The 15,360-nt window shown below is 41.5% G+C and overlaps 3 protein-coding genes across 15 annotated transcripts in view; 2 read left to right on the top strand and 1 right to left on the bottom strand.

Annotated features, from left to right (window-relative positions):
- Window positions 1-166: 166 nt before the first annotated feature.
- Window positions 167-3,932, top strand: LOC108887010 (matrix remodeling-associated protein 8). The gene is made up of 4 exons (XM_018682178.2): window positions 167-638; window positions 1,089-1,439; window positions 1,582-1,938; window positions 2,309-3,932. The coding sequence occupies exons 1-4, from the start codon at window positions 566-568 to the stop codon at window positions 2,488-2,490; spliced, it is 963 nt and encodes a 320-aa protein (XP_018537694.1). The 5' UTR covers window positions 167-565; the 3' UTR covers window positions 2,491-3,932.
- A 143-nt stretch (window positions 3,933-4,075) lies between these two features.
- LOC108887006 (low affinity immunoglobulin gamma Fc region receptor II) overlaps window positions 4,076-15,360 on the bottom strand; it is a 77,612-nt gene continuing 66,327 nt past the window's right edge. For 3 of the 10 annotated variants that reach the window (XM_051072679.1, XM_051072678.1, XM_051072672.1), the window contains 5 exons: window positions 8,745-8,918; window positions 8,505-8,591; window positions 6,826-6,927; window positions 6,113-6,199; window positions 4,076-4,314 (listed from right to left, as the gene is read on the bottom strand). In XM_051072679.1, the coding sequence (XP_050928636.1) occupies window positions 4,280-4,314; window positions 6,113-6,199; window positions 6,826-6,927; window positions 8,505-8,591; window positions 8,745-8,918 (485 nt within the window). In that variant the 3' untranslated portion in view covers window positions 4,076-4,279. Of the gene's footprint in view, window positions 4,315-6,112; window positions 6,200-6,825; window positions 6,928-8,504; window positions 8,592-8,744; window positions 8,919-9,141; window positions 9,388-9,466; window positions 9,731-10,597; window positions 10,634-12,854; window positions 12,940-15,360 lie in introns of those variants that run through there. The other 7 variants (XM_051072677.1, XM_051072674.1, XM_051072673.1 and 4 more) reach the window with 5 other exon arrangements.
- The window catches only part of LOC108887009 (coxsackievirus and adenovirus receptor homolog), a 111,991-nt gene continuing 111,086 nt past the window's right edge, over window positions 14,456-15,360 (top strand). For 2 of the 4 annotated variants that reach the window (XM_051072684.1, XM_051072685.1), the window contains exon 1: window positions 14,456-14,669. In XM_051072684.1, the coding sequence (XP_050928641.1) occupies window positions 14,606-14,669 (64 nt within the window). In that variant the 5' untranslated portion in view covers window positions 14,456-14,605. The remainder of the gene's footprint in view (window positions 14,670-15,360) is intronic. The other 2 variants (XM_051072683.1, XM_018682177.2) reach the window with 2 other exon arrangements.

The raw sequence follows: 15,360 nt of genomic DNA, 5'->3' as shown, positions 1-15,360 counted from the left end.
GAGCAGTCAAAGCACACAGAGACAGTTCAGGAGGAAAGCTTTCATCAGTTATTCCCTCACATCACTTATTGATCACCTCTGATCACTAATCACTCAAACTCTGGGACTCTTTAAAGCTCAGGTCAGAGGTCAAAGGTCAGACTGTGAAGATATAACCGTCCTCTGTTGATGGCTGAAGCTGCCACCTGCTGGCTGCCTGTTATCACTGCACTGCATCGCACAGTACTATAAAATACATCCTTCATAATGTACATTTTCAGGTGAAGTTAACAGATGTGTAAATCATCTGTATTCTGGCACAAAGAATTCTTATTATCATTAGTAGTAGTATTTGGATTTCACCCTGTAGTTATCATGATATATGATCCGCCTTTAAACCAGCAGCTCAGAGGAAACCCTTCCCTCTGTCACAGACGGGGCTGTTCTCTCAGCTTCATACAAGCATAACTTTCATCTGCACGCTCAAAGTTTTAGACATTAAATATAGGTTTTTGGTAAATACCACTGCTCCTGGAGATTTCTAATAATCTAACATCTGGATTAACGGGACCAGTCGAGACTGAAAATGGCTGCTGTAACATCTGCATTACTCTGGTGGACTTCACTTTCAGCCTGTCTCCTGATCTCTGCCTCTGAATGTGAGTTGTGCATCTATTCACATATTCTCTTCCAGTCTTTGGAGGGGTCATTGGTTAGTGTTGATATCACATGCAACAGATTAAAAAGGTGCATTTGAGTTCGACTTGACTTGGTTCGATGGTCCTGGTGAACAGCTGGTAACAGCTGCAACACTATAGGCACTGATCTTACAGTGTTTGTCTTTTACCAGCTGTTCAACAGAAATATTCAACTCTGTTTACTTTATTTAAGAGTGTTCCCCTTCAGCATGTCAGAATGTTCTGAACTGATGTTCACAGTTTACTCAGCCAGACTGAACTAAACTGTTCTGTAAACAGCTCTTTATCTGGAAATTCAAACTATTGTGTTGGTGCACTCGTGTAAAGTAGGAGCTGCCTGAGGTGATGTTGAAGTGAGGAGTTACACTTTGACCTTTAACCTCTGACCTGTGTTTTCTCTCTCTCCTTCAGTTCAGCTCATCAGAACTGTTCCTGGACAGACTGTCACTCTGCCATGTCGAGCTCCCAGAAACACCAACATCAAAGCTGTGGAGTGGACCAGAACTGATCTGGAGACAGATTATATTCTTTTGTACTGGGACGAGCGGCCTGATCCAGAAAAACAGCATCCATCTTTTCAGAACCGGGTGGAGCTGAGGGACAGTCAGATGAAGGATGGTGACCTTTCCTTGTTTCTGAAGGATGTGACGAGAGACGACAGTGGAATATACAAGTGTCGAGTCCAGAGGAAAACAAACTACTGGGAGAGATCTTATTTGGACACTGCAGCGATCAGCGTCATCTACCTGAAGGTGGAAATAAGTGAGTTTGTGGAGTTCAGTGTCCCCTTGTCTCTGCAGCAGATTCCTCTGACAGTCCCTCTCTCTGATTTGCTGATTTTGAAGGGAGGAGTTACACTTTGACCTTTAACCTCTGATCTGTGTTTTCTCTCTCTCTCCTTCAGTTCACAACATCACAGCTGTTTCTGGAGACAATGTCACTCTGCCATGTCGAGCTCTTAGCAACATCCCTATCTTAGTTGCAGAGTGGACCAGACCTGATCTGGAGCCACAACATGTCCTCTATCAGCAGCTTAGCTGGTCTATTGCACAATACCAGCATCCATTTTTTAAGAACCGAGTGAAGCTGGAGGAAAGTAAGATGGAGAATGGAGATGCATCTTTGATTCTGAAAAATGTGACGAGTAATGACACAGGAAGATACGAGTGTCGAGTCGACCAGAGAGAAACAAACCGCAGGAAGAGAGCTTATCTGAGGACCGAGCCCATCAACATCATCAACCTGACTGTTCGTCCACCAGGTGAGTTCAAAGTGCAACAGCTTCCTGGGTCTGGGTTTACATTTAGGTCTGTTTATTTTGAAACCAAAAAGTAGAGAGGAAAAACTTCCTTTAAGAGGCAGAAACCTTGAGCAGAACCAAACTCAGGGTGGGAAGCTGTTTCTAAATATAACAGCGGGTGTTGAGCAGGGTCATAGGAGCAGCAGGAGGCTTGTCATCACAGATCAGACTCTACAGCTAACCTCTGTTGCTTTATTGTTTTCTTGTATTTGTTGAATTGGAAATTAAAGAACGACAGACAGGTGACACAGATATGATACTGTATATCACAATAGATAGTTCTGTTCTTCAGTTATCACACTGATACTTCACACCTGGTTCTACTCTGCAGGCCACACAGATGACGACATGGAGGATGGAGGGAACAAGGATGGAGGAATTAAGGAGGAGGAAAGAGGACAAACAGAACTTGTTGGACTGATAGTTGGTCTGTCAGTTGTTGGTTTGATTGTTGTTGTTATTGTTGTTTATATGACCTTTAGAAGACACAGAGGGTTCACAGAGCAGAATTAATACCAGCCTCATCCTGATAAATCATCTGACCATCATCAGGTCTGAAGTGTCTCTGAGAAAGAATCTGGACCATGATTCAGCAGGTTTATCACTGATGATGGTGAAACAGTTTTATTCATACACTCAGTTTACAGATGGAAATAAAATAAGCTTTGATAAAGGATTTACACATCACTATAACAATGCAAAAAAAAAATGAATGAAGGTCTTTTGTATATAAATGTATTAATGGATTCCTGGAGTCCTGCGGAGTGAAACTCATCAAACCTGAAGCTGCTGTGCTGCCACCTGCTGGCTGCCTGTTATCACTGCATTAACCATCCATCTCCAGTTCTTCTGGATGAAGTTATTGATCAGTGGATCTACTGATGACTACTGACGACTGATTCACTAATATCTGATTAAAAACAGAACCAACATGTATCAGCTGCTCTCCAGTCAGAACAGAACAGATCCTGGACTGTGTCACATCAATAGAAGCTGAGCTGAACACACTGATGGTTACTGAGATAACCTGCACTCTCTGATCAGATCATTAGCTCATCTGTCATCACAGAACCCAAACTAATATTAGCTTCCATCAATATGATTAAAGAGTCAAACAAACACTTCCTGTTCACTGAGCTCCTTTGTTTCAGAGGAAAACAGTTCTTACACTGTCCAGCAGGTGGCAGTGTAAACTGTCTGTGCTCCATTACTGCAGGTGACGTAGAAGGAGGTCATGTGACAGTCTGAGCTTCAGCCTAATATATATAGTATACACACACACACAAACTGGTGGCCACAGAAAAGTCTACAGTCTAAGAGTTACTGTAATTTAGGACATACACATATTTACATACATACATGCCCACATATGGCTACGTGTGTAAATATGTGTATATATATACATATGGTTATGTATACGCAGCACAGTGTTCAGTATAACCAGTCACACTGTGAGGATTTAAAATGAGAGAGGTGGCGACATGTCTCCACCATCCACGTCCAGATCTCCACCTGTGGTTTCTGAGCTCCACTTTAAACAGCAGCAGTTTGTTTCAGAGTCACATCCAGAACAGGATGAGATGATTTCTGTGACATCTCATGTTTAAACAGTGTCTAAACTGTGAATATCATTAATAGTTCCCGATTAAAGAACTGAAACTCTTTAATCACACAGACACTGAGTGGCTCTGAAGCTCGTTCTATTCACAGTTTCCAACCGCTGAACAGTGTTCCTGCTGTTTATAGTCTGCGGTTGCAGTGTTTGTATGTTTGTTCTTTGTAATCTTCGCTCATCAGAAGCGTGGATTGGTAAACCACAACCAAAATGTAACGAGTCAAATTTTCCATCTCACAGCTTCATGAAACCCACAGAACCACACGACAACAACAACTCATGAGACTAAAGTTTATTGATCCTGCAGAGAAACCAGATCACTGCAACAACAACAGTTCATGACTTCATTAACCACTAAACTAATGGCAGCTATCATCAGATTCTGGTAAACAAGAACATAGAAATGAAAGGACGACAACAAGTAACATGTTGGTGCTGTTCACTGATCTGAAACCACAGATGGAAACTGTGAATGAGTCTGAGTTCTTCTTCAATTTCTTTTAATCTTCAGTTTTAGTCAATCAAAATGTTTCAAATAATATGAAGCAGAGAAAAGTAACATATAAAATGTCATTTAAAAAATGAATGCACTCTGGTGTGAGAGGCTGTGGTGAGCAGCAGGAGGACGTCAGTGGATTGAACTGATGTGAAGGAGTGAAGGACTGAGGGAGTGAAGGTCTACTTTACTCAAGAGTAGACGACCACTGGCTCTGGTGGACGGGCTGAATAAAAACACACAGTTCAAGTAATGTGAAACTTTGTAGTACATATCCAAAACTCTGAACTCCACCTCTCTTATTGTCTCTGTTCACTGAGAGCACCCAGCAGGATGTGTTCAGCATCTGAAGCTGGACTAACCGGACTCTCCCTGCAGGACCGTCACTCTCTAAGAGATGGTCATCATTTCGTTTCTCAGTTCCAAGACTGTCTCCCTCCATAATCTACCTAAATCTGCCTCAGTCTGTCCACAGAGGAGACCACAGTTACCTCTGGTTACAGGTGGAGGTGTGTTCATCTCTGTGAACAACAGGTGGTGTAGAAACATACAGACTGTAACAAGCTCTGTTCACCAGACGTGGACCTGCTGCTGGTGAAAGGTTCATCATGTCTACATCAACATCCAGGACGTCTACAGAAAGACTCTGAGAGCTCTCTGTGTTTCTGTACCAGCCTCCAGACAAAGACTCAAACTGACAAAAGAGTCAGACTCTGGTCTCAAGTACTGAGAGCTGGTTTCAGCTCTGGACAATGTCAGTTACTCGCTCAACGTCTGCAGCATCAGAGACTCCACCCATCCCCAGCAAAGGGTTTTCTCACTTATACTGTCTGGCAGGATGTACAGAGGCCTGAGCTGCAGGACCCTGCCCCCTCCCTCACCCACCTCACCATACAGGAAGCTTCACTCTGCCACCAACAACCCCCTGCACCACCCATACATGCACACATATACATTTACTCACTGTCTGTAGGTAATGTATAAAGAGTTTACTACACAAACTAAACAAAGTAGCCCAGATGTCCTTTTTCTTAGCCACATCATCCAGCTCTTATTTTGAGACCCAGAGGAATTCCCAGGCCTGATGGGATATGTAACCCCTCATGTTTTCTGGCAGAGACTGATGAGCTGATTTATCCCTGCAGCTTCACACTTTGGGACAAACCTTAAGATGAGATGAAACCTACAAAGACTGGACAAAACACCCTGATCTGAAGACTGAAGATCAGAATCTTTACATATCACTAACTCTAGGATTTTATCAGCTAACTGACCCAGACTGGAACAGAACTGGTCCAGCTTGGTCCCATCAGTTGTTACGCTCATATTCACCATCAGAGATACAGTCCTGACGTGTCCTCTGAATGGGGGTCACAGTCTGATGAAACCATCAGAACCACATCAGCTGCAACAAGCAGAGTGTTGATCCTGAGACGACCAGATCAGACAGTCTCCACGTTTTAGCTGCACCTTGAGATTCTGTCCATGAAAATCATAAACAGAATCAGTTCCAAGACACAACCCTGATGGACCCCACAGAGCTGAGACAATTAGTCAACTAATCGATCAGTCGAAAGCCAGAAGAATCCCCAACAAGACTCCAGTCAGAGCCGCCTTTCCTTCACCTTCAAAGATGATTTTCTCGGTTGAGGAGTGTGATACCCTGACAACAACCCCAGGGCTGTTTTTACACACATTTTCAATTTGCACATTTAAAACAATCTATTTCTAAATTAAAAAAAATCTTGATGTATTGTTAAAAGTTTTTATGCTTTGCTAAAAGCAATGTGTTGACAAATCAAATGGGAACAGATGAGAAATAACAGCAATAATGACTCCTAACATTATGTCTGGTAAGACATTACAGATACTGTGAGTCCAAATTTAATCACAGGGACATTTAGAGAGAGAGCAGTGGTACAGCACAGAGCTGGAGTCAGGGTGTGGTTAACTTATCTTAGCCTAGCTTAGCATAAAGACTGGAAGCAGATGGAAACTCTAGCCTGGCTAAAGAGCAGCTTTACCTCTGGTCTTTTTTTGTCTGTTGGCTTTTTGTCCATAACTGACACCGTCCTTTCTCCCTGCTGAGTAGACTGCAGCTGGATCACTCTCTGAAAAACAAAACACACATCACATTACTGCAGCTACTACAACTGATATCGGTGTAAATACTGCCGGTGTTGGCACTACTACTGGTATGACAAAGATTTTTATCTTATTTATGTTATATTATTTGCTTATTTTTAACTAAAAACTTTGGAAATGTCAACAGGTTTCTACATGTTTTTTTCTTCTTAACACCTCTGCTGTGAGTGACCAAAGACCAAATATAACTGAAGGGTATTCATGAGAAACAGGAAGCTGGACGACAGCAGAGCTGCTCTCTCCTATTTCACACATTTTACCACAAGGCACAAAACAGACAAACACACTATGACACCATTTGCACAATATCATCAGACACAGCAGAGCAGGCTGTAGTGAGAAACCTCATCAGTTTCAGATCACAGCTCAGACTGGAATCAACAGGAGGAAGCTGCTGCTGTGGTTTTACAGGCAGAGTTTAAAAAAACTATCAAATTAATAAGTTTGAGATGTAGAACACAGACTTTAAAACAGTGAGTATGTTAGCATGTTGGTGTTAGCATGTAGCTCAGAGCACAGCCTCACAGTCTCATGGCTGTAGACTCTTGTTCTAGTGTTGGACCATGATGGAGACAAAGAAGAGCAGCTGTACCTCTCGTCTTTCTCGTCTTTGACTTTTTGTCTTTGATGACTATTTGTCCATAAGTGACGTCTTCTGTTCTCACTGCTGAGTAGACTGCAGCTGGATCACTCTCTGGAAGAGACAATACAAGGTACATTACTGCAGCTACTACAACTCATACCAGTACTGTTAGTATAGTTACTGATACTGTAGTAACCATTTTACAAATAGTATCCACATTATTTGTGTTCCTACTACAGTCAGATGTGTCTTACATTTCTTGTATTAACTTTGCTGTAAAACCACCTAACACAGGTGAGGGGGATTTATTTGAATTGGCAAACTAAATAACGACAAAACAAATCGATGTGTTCACCACAGGATGAACATGTCAGGGTGTCACATCAGCTATAAAATCATTAACTTTAATAAAGTGAAATACAGATTTAATATAAATACAGTAACACACAGCGAGTAAAATGTTGATGTCACATGAACATTTGTAAGGAGGACAGTGGTTCATACAGAAGTACGGTAAGTTCATTTAATGTAATTAAAAACTTTCTGAAACTCAACAGCAACAAAACAGAGCTCATCATTATGAGTTCAGCCCAGGACTTCCCCATCCTCATTGATGGTCATACTGTCACTCCCTCCCCCTCAGTGTGTAACACTCTCCTTCAAATCCCACATCAGCAACATCATCAGGACATCATCCTTCCACCTCTGAATAACGCCCGTCTCTGCTCCTCCCTCTCCCACTCCACTGCAGAAATATTCATTCATGCCTTTATAACCACCAGACTCGACTACTGCAATAGCCTGGTTACTGCTCCAGAGACCACATTTCCCCTGTCCTCCAACAGCTCCACTGGCTCCCTGCACCGCATCCAGTACAAACTCCTCCTCATCACCTACAAAGCTCTCAATAACCTTCCCCCCTCTTATCTCACTGACCTCCTCCACCACCATTCCCCCTCCCACCATCTCCGATCTGCTGATTCAAACCTCCTGAACTCCATCACCAGAACCAAGTACCGGACCTTGGGGGACCGAGCCTTCACTGCTGCTGCCCCTGAAATTCCCTTCCACTACACAGGAACTCGGACTCATTACAGACGTTTAAATCACTAATCAAGACCCACCTGTTCAACCTGGCATTTACAGAACTACAACAGTCACTTTACTAAATTTACTTATTTCTTTTTACTGTTTCTCTTTTCTTTTGTTATATTAAGTGTCTTTTAGTGTCTTGAAAAGCACTGTAGAAATTTGATGTATTATTATTATTATTATTATTCACATTAAAGAGTAAAACAGTTTCCATATTGTCTGTGTGCAGAGTGAACAGAGACATGAATGTGTAAAGTTCTAAACTCGATGTTTTCTGTCTTTAGTCTAATAATATCTCTGCAGTGAAACATGTGCAGGTTGAGCAGAAACAGGAAACTGGACGACCACAGAGCTGTTAGCTTCTGTTGACTGATTCACTGCAGGGTACAAACACACAGTCCAACCAACCAACCACAGCACACACTGTCTTCAACACAGCAGAACAGCAACCCCCCACACCACCCACACCCCTCCAAAAAAATCAACTTAAAACCACAGAGGACTGTACAATGGTACAATACTGAAATAGGTTCTTATAAAGATAGCAATAAGAACACATACACTCACATAGATTCACAACACAAATAAAATGCTACCTCTGCTCGTTCTGATTGGCTGTTGTTGGTGATGTAATATTTTGACATCACTGTATGTGATGTCGTCTTTAACCTCCCCTTTATCAGCTGGAAAGAAAATGAAGAATTAACAATATAAAACATAATATAGACAAATTTTAAACATTAACACCAACAGAAATAGAATATAAATAGAATAATGTAGTCATAGAACATGGGAGTAAATACGTTAAACAGAGATTCTGTAATTTTGTGTCTCACCTTTAAGTTTCCTCCAGAAACAGAGTTTCACCAGTAGAACCAGAACAACCAGACCACAGAGAGAGACAACAGGCAGCAACACAGGGAGAGGAGAGAAGGGGGATGAAGAAGGAGAGGTGGTGGAGGAACCAGAGGGAGAGGTGGGTGTAGGTCCAGGTGTGGGAGTGGGTTTCTCTAAAATGAGCAAAAATAATTAGCAAAAGCACTTAAACTAAAAAAAACGTTTAAAACATTCACTTATTTCACTGTTCAGGAAAATCTAAGATTAAACTAAGAAACTGAAGTTTTTCTCCTTTTGGTCCAACATCTCTCTAAATTTAACCCTCGTTACTTTACTGAAGGTAAAGTCAGAAACGTCTCATTCTAATGACTGAAGAATCCTGTTTGTCCTCCTGACCTGTGACAGTGATCCAGCTGGGTGGAGACTCTCCATCACTGCTGATGTTACACTTGTAGAGGCCTTCATCAGACTTGGTAACATGGTGGATGGTCATGTGACCTGTAGGCTCAGTCCTGATGAGGGAGCCATCTTTATAGAAAGCAGCTGGGAGGTTGGAGGGAGTGGTCTTTGTTTTACAGTGCAGAGTGACATCATGTCCCTCCATCACAGGGAGGACAGGACTCTGCAGGATCACTGATCCACCTCAACACAGAGACAAACTACAGCATTTCATCCATTTACACACAGCTTCATCAATACTAACTCCACAGTCTGATCTTACCAGTGACAGTGATGCTGATGATGTTACTGGTTGCTCCCTCTCTGGACTCACACCAGTAAACTCCACTGTCCACTGGGAGGATGAAGCTGATGATACAGGAAGAACCAGTTGATCTTCCCCACCCAGCTCCACACTCAGTCATCTGTCGTCTAGTTGTGTTCCTCCTCAGCCTCCATCCAGCAGAGCTGTCGTCCTCCTCACAGCTCAGAGAGACAGAGTCTCCTTTAAAAAACTGAGATCTGCTGGGACTCACAGTCAGACGAGCTGAGGGGGATTCAGTGTAAATTGAAACAAAACTAAGTCATTAAGTAAATCTCAAAGGTCCAACAACAACAGTCAGTCATGTCCTCCTGGTGGAAGTTTCCATCACATAATGTTGTTGTCATGCAGCAGTCAGTGAGTGAAGAATGAGCAGAAATGTTTTAACCACTTTGTCACATTAATGTTCTTCTGCGGATCAGATAAACTGAATAACAGTGAAAACGCCTCAGAGAAGAATTAATGGAGAGAAAACTGATGCATTAAAGTCAGATGGTGAAAGAACTGAATGTATCTTTCTCTGTTAAAGAAACAGGAAAAAACATCTAATGTGATCATAGAGAAGATGTAATGTGCTGCTGTAGAGTTTATCTGATCCCTGATTGATCTGTGTGCTAGAGTCCATGAAGCTGTTAGTTTATGCATTATTAAATACCTAACTTTACATGTTGACGATAAGCTGAGAAAACAGAGAGAGACTGTGATCAGTTCATGACCTGACCAACAGGACACAGAAACGTGACTGAGTGACTTTAATCTCATCTGGATTTTAGCTGATATGAGACACCTGAAGTGACTGATGAAAATTGGGCCTTAGAGAGAGAGTATACAACATCATGTTGACCTCCACAGTAGACGGACAAATAATAAACTTAAACCATGCTTTGTGTGATTTTTTTAGTTTTATTTTCAGTTTCAAGATATTTGATATAGTTGATTAAATATTTGTTTCCAATCAGTCATCAAGACACATTTACATGTGCACAGTAGACTTCTGTATAAAGTAATCACTGACATAAAGTGAAACCATCCTGTAATAAATCTACTAACAACCAGAGTTTTTAAAAAAGTTAAAATAAAAAGTTTACTGACCTTGGCTTGTTGAGCAGATCAGCAGTGAGCTCACAACTACAGAGAAATGACAACCAGTTAGAAAGAGAGAAAGAGAGAGAGAGAGAGAGAGAGAGAGAGAGAGAGAGAGAGAGAGAGAGAGAGAGAGAGAGAGGAATGTTGTTTAGAGCTGCTCTTTTTTGGATTGACAGTGATTAATTTTCTTATTTGTTCCAGGTCCAGGCTGTATTTTGTGAATATATAGCTCCATCATCAGATCAACAGGAAATCATCAACAGGAAATGGGGGCGCCCCCATAAGCCAAATAGTTAGGGTGCATACCATGTGGGCCCTAGTGGCCTGAGCTGGCAGACCCCAGTTTGACTCCAGACCCAGCCGGACCTTTGCTGCATGTCATTCCCCTACTCTCCCTGTTTCCTGTCTCTCTGTCTCACTATCCTATCAATAAAGGCAAAAAAAAGACAGGAAATGTGTATGCAGCATTAAAAACAGGAAGAAAATACAGCTTCTATCAGCTAAAGTTTTTAGTCTTTAGTGTGATCTCTCCTTACACTTATCAGGAAGCTGGCTCTGTCAAACCTAAACTGAATGGAACTCTAATTAATGTCATTGCTAATACCTGTATTTGTCCGACTATTTCATTTCAAAATGATTGCTGTGAAAAGGTGAAAAGGTTTGTTCAAGACATGCTTGAACATTACATACACATGTTGTATGAGCTGAACTCATTGGAAGCTTGTTAATATGTATTAGACCAACTTTCAATCACATCATTCCATTCAGAATGCCAAAAATTATAGAATTTGACAGACATAAAATCACAATTTTGCATCAGCGAGGTCACTGTCAAAGGGAAATCAGCAAACAAACTGGATACTCAACATACAGTATTCAAGCTTTTATAAAGATGCTTGAGGAATAAGGAGAGGTCAAGGACAAAAATGGACTGGAGGGCCAGGAAAAGTTTCTTTTAACCCTGTTGCCCTTCTGAAAAAGTGGTTTCTTGGCTGCTGCCCTTCCACCATTATTGATCAAACTTGCAGAATGGTCAACTTGGTATTGAGATGAAGCTGCCAGATGCTGAGGCAGCTGAACTTCTTCTGGTCTCTCAAAGAAACTCTGAGAAACTTCTCATCAGATTTTGAAAGTTTTCTTGGCTTTCCAGTCCTTTAACTCTTGGTCTTCCTTTCCTGGAGCGGTCCTCATGAGAGCCAGTTTCATCAAGGAGTTGGATGTTTTTCACAACTGCATTTGAGGATATGTTCAAAGTTCTTGAAAATTTCTGGACTGACTGACCTTCATGTCTCACAGTTATGATGGACTGTCGTTTCTCTTTACTTAGTTGACTGGCTCTTGCCATAATATGGATTAGAACAGTAGGTGACTACCAGGTAACTACCTCGTGAATCTGACTGAGAATGCCAGAGCTGTGCAAAGCTGTCACCACAGCAAAAGGAGGCTACTTTGAAGAATCATAACAAGAGGTCACTGAGCAGCAACACAACAGGGTTGTTGAGAACACCAGTATAAACTGAGGTAATTTAAAAATATTTTTAGTTAGTTTGGTCCATAGATCAATGAAGCTGTACAGAAAAATTAAGATTTACAAATTATCTTGTAAATGTGGCTCAGAAGGTGGAGTGGTTCGCCCACCAATCAGAAGGTCGGTGGTTTGATCCCCGGCTCCTCTAGTCTGTGTGCCGAAGTGTCTTTGGGCAAGATACTGAACCCCAAAACTGTCTCCGATGAGTAGTGTGTATTTGAGTGGTCGACATGACTAGAAAAGCATTATATAAGTACAGTCCATTTACAATCTTTAAAGATTAATTTAGATAAAATTACAGCCATCTGAACTAAAGTACCTAGTCAGTGTGTCATCTTCTGTGCAGTGTCAAACTTTTCATCTCTTTATTTTTTCTATTGATTTTTATTTTTTAAAATCTTGCTGACTACACTGTCATTAAGCTTGTTAATATCAAGTCACATATAATATGTTGATGATATGTTGACATGAGACATCATGAAGAACATTTTATCTCATATTTTTCCCTGATTTATTTTTTTGGTTTAAAATACAGATTTACAGTAAAGTGATTAAAATAAACAGTGAATTTCTCTTTGTTGTTTTACTCTGTAGATTTGTCTTGATGTTGATCAATATAATCTTATATTAAATCTCCTGTGATTACAGGTTGTTTGATCCTCAGTCATTGATCTGATCACACTCTTCTACAGCAGCTGTATCTAAGATGGTGTGAATAAATCAGCTTGTACTCACGGAGCAGTCGCTGCAGAGACGTGTGGTCCATTGTTCCACTTGGTGAAATGAGCTCAGCACTGAGTTTGGTCTCAGGACTTCATCTCACTTCCTTCCTTCTTAGTGAGCTATTTCCAGTCTTTACATGTTGTGGTTTGTCTCAGTGTTAAACTCGAATTAAAACAAACTTCCTGTACAGATTTTTCACATTAAAAGTCTTACAGCTTTTCATTTATTTATAGGCTTTTAATATGAAAAACCTTGAGGAACTGTTGAGCCTCATGAATTAACATTGACCAAAAAACATTGTAAATGAATTACAACGATATTTTTCTGTTAACAGGAGGAAAGCAGAGCAATTTAAGAAAACTGAGTTTGGTTCTTTTGAGAAGGAGTATATCTGAAAACAGTCTTGAAAATGGACGCTACCGATTTATGATAAAAGACTTTATTGGTCATTTACTTACTCTGTGTTTTTTTTTTTTTTTTTTTTTTTTTGTGGGTTTTTGTAGCCTTAAACAACAATTGTTATCATTTTTCATGTTGGTCATCACTCCCTGTTGTTTGATAGTTTTATTTGAAAATCACCTTTTATATGAGCATTAAAGGTAATTTTGAAAATGACAGTTGATCATTCTGTTAATAACCTACTGATACAGTTCTATTAACTGATATTGTTACATCAAACTTCTTATCAGATCATTTTATTGAAGTCTTTATGACTGGATGTTGCTAAAGCCCAGCTTCTTTTTCATTTTGAATGAAAACTATCTGAACATCCTTCAAAAATGTTGAAGTTCTCCTTCACTTGACAGGTCTCTGAATCCCAGCACACTCCATGATTATAATATAATCATAGAGTTATCAGTCAAAATATGGCTGAGGTATCACAAGAAGAAAAGTGATATTTCACTTTTAAATATAAAACACAAAGGTTGGACACAAAGGATAAACATCATGTATCCAGTCTGTACTGACTGAGGAGGTCCATGAGGTGGCAGCAGAGGGCGCCCTCCAAATCACTGACAGAAAAAGAAACAGTGTTTCACTGAGTGGACGAGATCTTTCTCTTTTCTCAGATCCTTGGACCTGGTTGTGGTTTGTGGACCTGCAGGTCTGATCATTGGTTTAACTGCTCTTTATAAACTGAGTAGTGAAGTAGTAGAAGCTGTAGTAGTACTGCAGGTACTGGTCCTGTGACTGAGGACTGACTCTCTGCTGACACCTGCTGGTTCAACAGGACTGACACCACTATGACCTGTGGAGCAGGTGGATCAGACCTGGTGTTGAATATGAGGCAGGAGGGGACACTGGTCCTCCTCCTCCTCAGAGGAGTGAAGTGATGAAGCTGATGGTTCCTCTTCTTCTCTGTTGATGACTCAGCTTCTTTCACTCTCAGCTCCAGGTCAGGAAGTGTGTGCTCTAATAAAACACATCAGATGTTCTGTCTCATCCTTCAACTCTCAGGTTCACACACTTTGGATCTTCAGCTGCTGCTCTGACCCCGACCTGCTGCTGTTTACTGCAGCTGCTTCAGTGGGCTCAGGTTACTGTGATGGAGGAGGTGTTTTTCTGTAAATCATGTGACTCTTCCCTCTTCACACAGGTTGGGCGTGGTGTCAGAGAGAAACAAACTGCAGCACAGGACGGTGCAGAGTATCATTCAGACTCTGTCGTGAAGTCAAACTCCTCTTACTCGCTTTCATCTGCATCTCACAGCCTTCAGCAACAAGTTTGTCCAGGAAGAAGCAACTAGACAGAAGAGAGAAAAGATGAAGACGTTTGTTTCAGCTCTGATCGTCTCTGTGTTTCTCTTCACTTGTGTGGCCACTGCAGGTAAGCTGTGAGAGAGGAGACAGTTTGTTATAGTTAGTTTGTTAACGCAGCTGAGGTAAAGTGTGTGTGAGTGTGTACAGTCCAGGTTGTGTGTGTGAGTGTGTACAGTCCAGGTTGTGTGTGAGTGTGTACAGTCCAGGTTGTGTGTGTGTGAGTGTGTACAGTCCAGGGTGTGTGTGTGTGTGAGTGTGTACAGTCCAGGGTGTGTGTGTGTGAGTGTGTACAGTCCAGGTTGTGTGTGAGTGTGTACAGTCCAGGTTGTGTGTGAGTGTGTACAGTCCAGGTTGTGTGTGAGTGTGTACAGTCCAGGTTGTGTGTGAGTGTGTACAGTCCAGGGTGTGTGTGGTAAAGTCAGAGCAGTGTTACAGAGCTGGTGTCAGTGTGTGTCTCTGCTCGGTGCCACATTTCCTCATCACACTCTTTGTCCGCTCTGACAACATGGCGGAGCTGTCAGAGACGTGTTGTTACAGTCGATATCAAAGACAACATGGAGGAGGGTTTTCACAGGTTTCTGTCGCAGAGGAAGATCAGAGTCCTGGTTAGAGACCAGCTGCTTCACCCAGGACTAACTTTAGGTTCCTGGGCTCCTGTGGGTTCAGGTTCAGTGGGACATCGACGCTGACTCATGATGGAACAGTTACTGTTGGTGTGGTCTGTTCCGGGTTCATGGAAGAAGAACCAGTTAGTTACT

Source organism: Lates calcarifer, linkage group LG9, assembly GCF_001640805.2.
Source record: "Lates calcarifer isolate ASB-BC8 linkage group LG9, TLL_Latcal_v3, whole genome shotgun sequence".
Lineage (NCBI taxonomy): Eukaryota > Metazoa > Chordata > Actinopteri > Centropomidae > Lates > Lates calcarifer.
The sequence above is the reverse complement of the archived record's forward strand: the minus strand, read 5'-3'. Positions and strand labels throughout refer to the sequence as shown.